Here is an 8,303-nt window from a genome sequence, read left to right as displayed (position 1 = left end):
TTCCCACAGAATTTCTTTTGTGACCCTAAAACTTGTTGCTCAATCAATGATTGGCTTTCTTTTGAGCAACAGGGGTTAGCACATGATGATATACAATTCAAATGCGCACTCGTGCGAGAATGGGGTTCACATGAATTTAAGTTTGAAATTACAACCTCATGAGCAATATTAAGCATGATATGGTTATCAACTAATTCATTATGAGAATAAGATAGCATATCATATTTTTCACTTAGAGCAAGTTTTTCTAAATTTATCATTTCTACTTGACTCTTAAGCATAGAATTTTCAGTTTTAAGTTGAGCAACATCAGATAATACATCATGATTATTTCTTTGCTCAAATAAAATAAATTCATAACGTTGGACCAAATTATCATGAGAGCACTTTAGCTCCTCATGTTCTTTGGTCATCTTCTCCAGGCTGTCGTTGGTTTTGATGAGAGTCTCCTCTAGCCTGAGAAGCGTCTCGCCTTGTTCCTTGTTCCTCCTCAACAATTTAACCAAGAGCACTTTGTCTTCTTTGTTGAGATGGGTGTAGAACCGGCGAATCTCCTCTTCTTCCACATCACCGGTCTTATTTTCCCTGTCATTATTATTAGTGGAAGCAGTACAGGAAAATGTACCTTGTGGTGATGAAGATTCATCCTCGCTATCATCCTCATATTCTTCCTCATCATCGCTTTCGTCTCCATCATCATTGTTAGCAATAAGACATTTATAACTAGTGGAAGACAAACCTGTCGACGAGGTGGATTCATCGTTGGGTGCCCATCGTTCTTGATCTTCTCCTTTTGAAAGGTTAGTATCACAAGCAATATGGGGAGTAGAAGCAGTACAATTTGCCACACAATATTTTACTTTAATTCTATTCCATAAATCATGAGCATCAACAATTAAATCATTACCACTACTCATGATGGCAAAATAAGCACCTCTAGAAAGAGAATCAACTAAGATGCTGCACGCACGGTGATTGAGAGAAAAACATCTTAGTTCATCATTAGAGGGATTTTTACTAATATCAGATGGAAAAATACTTCTCCTAAAGATCTGTCTCAAATCAGGATCAACACTCATGAAAGCATTATAAATAGAGACAGACCAAGATTTGTAATTAGAGCCATCGCCTAAAAGAAGTTCTACAGTTACCTCTTGTGACGACATCGTTATCTCCGGACGGCTAAGCCCACACTGGAGAGGCCTAGCTCTGATACCAATTGAAAGTTCCCTTTGACCCGGGAACAGGATCTGGATGTCGCCTAGAGGGGGGTGAATAGGCGAATAAAACTTATTACTTAAAAACTTAAATTCTTACTCTACTCGAAGACTTAGTACGCAGTGGAGTGAGAAGACTCTTCGAGTAGGTTGCAGCGGAATGGAAGATCCTGTCTCAAAATGTCCTGCACTTCAAATCAAGCTTATACCACAGATAAGTATTGAAGTGCAGATATAAAGGCGAGTAAGACAGAGAGTCAGAATACAATACAGAACAGAGCACACAGACGCAAGGATTTATCCCGAGGTTCGGCCAAGCCTGAAATGCTTGCCTAGTCCTCGTTGGAGTTAGCCACACCTGGGCTTGGAGTCTATTTCAACTCCTTCCTCCGTTTGCTCAGATCTGACAGTATGACAGATAGAGCCTTTCACTATTGAGTGGGGTTACAACAGAACCGCGGTTGCTTACAAACTTCTTGGCAGCACCCCGGCAGAGTAACGATACGCTCAAGACCTTGCTCTAGCTCTAAGCAGCACTTCTCCTCTCTCTAAAGGCTTATAGCTGTGCCTTCTACACAAACTATAGAGTTACACACAAGAGGGAGAGTGAGAATTGCTTCGAGTGATGTCTACACTTGTTGGCTGCACTTGTATTTTGCTGGAGGCGCCTAGGGGTCCCTTTTATAGGCACAAGGGACCTAGGAGCCGTTGGAAGCAATCCAGGAAGGCAAATCTTGCCTTCTGTCGGGTGGCGCATCGGACAGTCCGGTGCACACCGGACACTGTCCGGTGCCCGATTTCTTTCCTTCTACGTCGAAGCCGTCCGTTGGCAGTCTTGGAGCCGTTGGCGCATCGGACATGTCCGGTGCACACCGGACAGTCCGGTGCCTCCATCTAGCCGTTGGCTCGGCCACGTGTCCCGCGCAGATCGCGCGGCCGACCGTTGGCCCGGCCGACCGTTGGCTCACCGGACAGTCCGGTGCACACCGGACAGTCCGGTGAATTATAGCCGTACGTCGCCGGTGAAATCCCGAGAGCGACCAGTTCGCCAGAGTTCAGCCTGGCGCACCGGACACTGTCCGGTGCACCACCGGACAGTCCGGTGTGCCAGACTAAGTCTTGGCTGTACACAGCCAAGCCTTTCGCACCTCTTCCCTTTTCTTCTTCTTTCTGTTTCTAACACTTAGACAAGTATATTAGTCCCCAAAACCAATGTACTAAGTTTAGAAACATACCTTCTATTAATCATTACATTTATAGCATTTCACATGCTTGAGCTTTGATGTTGGGCTCATAAATCATCAAGTCGGCTTGACTTGATCTAGATTGACATCGCTTGGCTCCAACATCCTGTAAAGGTCACATAGAACATCTCCAAACATAGGAACAACCCAAACTAAAGATCAAAGTGAACTTAGCTCTTTTGGGCTGCTTCCAGTTCTGGTTTCGACATTTGTTCTCCTTCTAGTGACCTTGATCTCCTCCTTAGAGCTTGATCTTGAGCCTTATGACTTACACCACATAACTATAGCTGTTACCTCATTGGCTGTAAGTCACGTCCTTATGTAGTGATCCTTGATGTGCCGTAGCTGTTCTCAACTCGATCACCCTTGACTTTGCAAGCCTTCTTCTTCACCCTTGGCTTTGGGTTCCTCAGCCTCCTTGACCTTCTCCCGTGCATTTGGTACCTCGAAGCTTTTCTTGCCTCCGTCCTTGGCTTGATCAGTTGTCTCCGAGCTACGCACCCGAGTCTCACTTTATGCAATGTCCATCTTACTTGTGATGTCCATTATGTATCCATAATCCAGTTCTTGGACCATCACATTTGTTCACTTGTGTTGAACCCTGTAGGCTTTACCTTAAGCACCTGTTCAACACTTAGTACACTTGTTAGTCCTTTAATTGAGTTGTCATCCAAACACCAAAACTCACAAGAGAGCTTTCAATTACCTCATTGGTGTGTCTGCCTTTGCCTCTCTGTCTGCAGGCGATACTGTTCTGCACGACTCAGAAGGTTGTACAAGTCTCTCAAGTTTTTGCATGGCCGAGGTAAATACAACAAAGGAATATAACCGAGTCAATAGTCACAAATGTGAGGTGTGGTCCCTTCTGCTGATAATATGTTATATAGCATGTTGGTTTTCTTCATAATTCTCTTTGCAGTCTTATATAAACCTTGTCTTATATAAACCTTGTCTGATGTTTTGAGCAAGGACTATTACAATTTGTTTAAACCTAGAGAGGACTTCATGAAGCGATTTAACATGTGAAAGTAGGTTTCTCCATGTAGTGTTTTATATGGCCGAGCGAGCATGGAGTCATGCCATGGAGAAGAAAACATCTGGTACAAATGCAAAAACAGTGTATCTACATGTTGGGTCGATTTCGAAAAGCAGTTAAATGGGCATCACTTTTCACAATTATGTTCTGTAAAAGGAGATTCTAGGAAATCTCTAGAAGCTGATGTATATTTTCTTTCACTTTCTATCAACTGTATTTTTAATAGTATTTGAACTATTTTGAAGACAAATCTAAAATGTTTTCACCAAAATGCAATTGTTTCTCAGGCATATGCTTCATATATGAAAGGTGCTTTGTTTTCTGAGCAAGACAAGAATATAGATGCCACAATAATAAATTTCAAGAATACGAGGTTTGTGTAATTCTACTTGTTTTGTCAGAATATATGATCATTACATCCTGTCGTTGTTTATTGTGTGGATATTTTATTATTGTTCCTTTTTGAATGAGTAATTAGGGTGAGTTTTTTTAATGATTTTGAGTAATCTATTACCTGTTTCTCTATAGGGCTATATATGAGGAGCCTGGGAAGTATGGCGGTATAGAAAATGAACTTTTATGCTATTAGTGCATCGAAGAAGTGGAGCCTATGATTGATTTATGTTCACATAAACTAGGTGGATCATATTTACAAGCACATGAACTCCTGGATACTGCTAATGATCTTCTCAATGAAGATGGATGTATTTATTTTGTTACTGCTCCTCTGACTTACCTTGATTTCCTTTTAAGAGTTAGTTAGGGGCTCTCACATATTGCAATGGACCATAAACTTAAATGTTAGTTTGATATGGTTTTATCTTGAAGAGTCATTTTTTGGAATCAATTTTCTTATCGTTTTTTTAGTGGTTCTGCATAGGAGCTACAAGGTTGGAGAGAAGGGATTTTATACTTGCATAGGAGTTGCGTTTTTTACTTGCAGTTTGAGGATTGCACCCATTTTAGGAGCAAGCTTGCCATATTTATAAGCCCACAACTGTTTTACTATGTATCTATACATAGTGCATATTTAGCTGCATAACAAAATCTATGAACCTTGAAAAGATAACGACTTACGATTTGGAACATAGAGTACATTTTTGAACCTTTTGAGTTTTATCAGGCCCTGCGATCTAGAAAGTTTTATTGGAAGTGCTTTTCTGTATAAGTCATGCTCATGTATATCATGTTTGTTGGAATTTCTTGTTTAGCGAATCATCATGTTACCTTTTTTTTCAAAATTGCATGCAACTGCATTTGTAATTTTTTGATATTCTGTCAGCAGGTGGGCTTGAGGGCTGTGTGCTTCTTGGCTTCGACATCCGCGACGTGCAGAGCCCGGAGGACATCGTCGCCGCGGAACGGCTCGTTTTTCCCGGTGTCGGCGCCTTCGGCTCCGCCATGGACGTCCTCAACAGGACGGGCATGGCCGACGCACTCCGTGAGTACATCCAAAGGGACCGCCCCTTCCTAGGCATCTGCCTCGGTCTCCAGCTGCTCTTCGATTCCAGCGAGGAGAACGACCCGGGTAAGCTCTTCTCAACCCCACTTTGTCTGCGACTTGCATACTAGCTGAGCGAAATGGATGAATGGTAGCTGAAAATTTTAGCCACGCGCACGCCTGCCAGACGGCCGGCCCGGCCAGCGCGCGCCTCTGCCCCTCGATCTGGCACAGCTAGCGTAGCAGCGCCGTACCGCGTCGTTGCACACCCGATCGAAACCCTAGCCAAGAAGTTGCCAGGCCTTATCAGATGACGTTGGCTGGGTGGAGAAGAAGCCAAGCCACCAGGTGCTGATGAATGATGATATGCCTGCTTGCCTGCCTGCACAACGCGACGTTCTGGTCTGAAGCCGACGTCGCAACAAACTTGCTGCTCGCAGTCGCGTACTGCGGGTTGATTTTGCATTTACTGTCACAGTGAGCGGCCTCGGTGTGATACCAGGCGTGGTCAGGCGATTCGACTCCTCAAATGGCCTCATAGTTCCACATATTGGCTGGAACGCTCTCCAGATCACCAAGGACACACCACTGTTGCAGGGAGCTGATGGCCAGCATGTGTACTTTGTTCACTCCTACCGCGTACTGCCTGTAAGCAACGAGCCATTTAGATTACCGTACTTTGGTTGACTGATGAGGTGTGACTTGTTCTTTTCTTTCTTCATGCTTAGTCAGATGCTAATAGAGACTGGATTTCCTCGATATGCAACTATGGTGACAACTTTATATCCTCCATCTCAATGGGCAACATTCAGGCAGTTCAATTTCACCCAGAAAAGAGTGGAGGTGAATATTTACTCCATCTGATAGTCAATATAGGTCAATTATGATGTCAACACAGTATCCAATACATCACCTTGACTAGCAATATCTATGGACATATTATTTCAAATAGAAAGTTTTATATTATGGTCTATGGAAGTATTTTTTTTCTTGATGGATCTGGTGTGTTAATACTGTGATGTCCACCTTTATGACCTTTTAGATATTGATAGTCAAAGCTAAAAAGAGTTTCCCTACAACAATCCTGATTAATGAATAAACTTGTATTTGTGATCAGAGGTAGTAGTTGACACTTGGATTTCCTAAGTTCAAACTTACCAATTGTATCAACATTCTTTTTCCTTTGCGCGGCTACCGGACTTTCTATTCTAAAAGAATTTCTCAGACCTAACTCTCTTGGGACCAAGGTAATACAAAGGAGACCAAGATCACTGGTGCCAATGCTTCCCTGAAATCACATGCACATTATGTTTTTTATTATGATTTTATTTTAAAAAGAAATGTTCTTTCTTTAAAAGTGAGTTCACATTTTTTATATTTGGATAAAAATCTGATGCAGCAAAACAAACGAAGTTGATGTTATGGCAAGACTGCATGCAGCTCATAATTTCTACTTGGATAACTGAAATTTATATGGAAAAGCTAATTCAATCTATTGAGAACCAAAGGTAGTATATAATACCTTCCCTGTTTTTAAGATTCATGTATGAACCAAGTCCTTTATGTGTATTTTGTCAATGTAAAAGTCTGGTTTACTTTTACCATTGATAGGTATCACTGTGATGTGGCTGAAGCAAGGTTAGCCACATGCGGCTTATATAGGTTATCGATGTTCTGAATTCACTCATTTGCTGGGCCACTCAGTTGGAATTTTTGCAACCTCTTGCAATGGAGCGTGTGCAGTACTGCATCTCTGTCGATGCTAATGATGTCGTCATGTTTGTACGGCCAAACACTAATGATCTTAACCTCATTAAGGAGCGTGTGTAGTACTGCATCTCTGTCTCTGCTATCCATATTTTGGACATGTCAATATGTCATTAAACTGCAATCTTTTTATTCTTGTAGCTACAATACTTTGAAATAAGTAGCAATTACAAAAATGGTTACTTACTGTGATTTTCACAAATAACATTTTCTTTCCAATCGTAGTATCTCTTTTGTTCTTGTCAAATCAGATTAGTTCACTCCCTGCCTCTGTGTTCGAGCGGGCGCGGACACGGAGTCGGAAGAGTTCCCGTTGCCGTAACCACAAGAGAGAGGAGTGCACGCGGACACCAGAGCCAGAAGACGCCTTGCCGCCAGGACGTGCCGCGGAGCAAGGGGCACGAGGCTCCACGACGCGCTGCTAGGTCCGGTAAGTCCTCCTAGATTTGTACAATCTGGAGTGGAGTGGTCCTCTAATCGGTACATTTTTTTGGTAATTCCACAAAATTTAGACTCTCTACGACTCTAATAAACCTTTGGGAATGCTACCCTGATTTTGGGCACCGCTAACCCTCATTTAATCCTTATATTCGTTTTTTATCATCGCTCGGTAACCTTGGGTCGATGCACCACATTGTCGATTCCTCACAGAAACTCAGATTCAGTAGAGCTTTGGATTAACCTGGCGTTTATTTCTCTTGACAACTGGAATCCATGATATGTATATGTCCACACTGAATTTCTGGTCATGGCTCCATGAATAAAATTTTTGACCAACAGATGAGGAACTAGGTTTATTTTTTTTTGATCAACATAGGAGTAGTGGCATTGTAAATAAGAAGAGATAGACAACCATATTCGAGTCTAAGAAGACTCAAATCTCGATGGTGGGGCTGTACATTAAGACTTCCCACCAACTAAGGTAGGCCCAACTCTTATGGGGTTCATGGTCTGATATTTTGAAAATTGGTGTTCACCTATAATATTCACCAAGAAATTTATTACCTCAGAAATTTGAATTATAAAGAATACTATTACAAAATATATTTTTCCTCAAACACGCAGAGTTTTATAAACCCTCTACCCCCAACACACAAAAAGTTACCTATCAACACATCAGGGATAAGTGAAGTGAGATTGGGGTTGGCCTTTTCTAAAATTTGGACTTTGGAGCTTTCAATTCAAATTTTTGAAGCCGCGAACTGGTTCAATTTCTCTGGTACATTTCTTTGATAAGATCTTGAGATGATATACATTCTTTATATTGATGTTTTATCTTTGTACGATATGCAGGTACACGGTTAGGGATAAGCTCCTAGATTGTTTTAGAGCTTCTTTCTGAAACAAGGTTGCTGGCAATGCTAACTTTTTATATGTTCCTAATATTTTACAATTATGGTGTATTAACATATACCTTTTAATATTTGCCTTACGCTTCTCTTTTATGTGTCTCTAGGTTCTTGTTTTGGTTGTTAATGGTTCAGAGGAAATTGAAGCCATCAATCTCTACTAACTATTAATAAGCTAATGTAGACTGCCCCCGCCACCCTACCCCCGCCCGCCCGCACGCCGCAAACCCACAAACCCCGCCACGACCA

General features: G+C 41.9%; 1 protein-coding gene across 1 annotated transcript; it reads left to right on the top strand.

Moving 5' to 3' along the window:
• The first annotated feature begins 3,542 nt into the window (after positions 1–3,542).
• On the top strand, positions 3,543–8,218 carry LOC103645686 (imidazole glycerol phosphate synthase hisHF, chloroplastic). The gene is made up of 9 exons (XM_020544505.1): positions 3,543–3,580; positions 4,026–4,057; positions 4,783–5,025; positions 5,417–5,586; positions 5,667–5,781; positions 6,130–6,185; positions 6,643–6,716; positions 7,999–8,005; positions 8,162–8,218. Exons 1-9 carry the CDS (start codon positions 3,543–3,545, stop codon positions 8,216–8,218), a joined length of 792 nt encoding a protein of 263 aa, XP_020400094.1.
• The last annotated feature ends 85 nt before the right edge of the window (positions 8,219–8,303 follow it).

The sequence above is a fragment of the Zea mays genome, chromosome 1 (genome assembly GCF_902167145.1).
Source record: "Zea mays cultivar B73 chromosome 1, Zm-B73-REFERENCE-NAM-5.0, whole genome shotgun sequence".
In the NCBI taxonomy this organism is placed as follows: Eukaryota; Viridiplantae; Streptophyta; class Magnoliopsida; order Poales; family Poaceae; genus Zea; species Zea mays.
The sequence above is the reverse complement of the archived record's forward strand: the minus strand, read 5'-3'. Positions and strand labels throughout refer to the sequence as shown.

Bases quoted from the DNA above. Each gene is read 5' to 3' on its own strand.
- LOC103645686 (XM_020544505.1), top strand. From the start codon at position 3,543: ATGGAGAAGAAAACATCTGGTACAAATGCAAAAACAGT. The intron at 3,581-4,025 runs GTATCTACATGT...GTTTCTCTATAG, and splicing joins GGTACAAATGCAAAAACAGT to GGCTATATATGAGGAGCCTG. The intron at 5,782-6,129 runs GTGAATATTTAC...TCCTTTGCGCGG, and splicing joins TCACCCAGAAAAGAGTGGAG to CTACCGGACTTTCTATTCTA.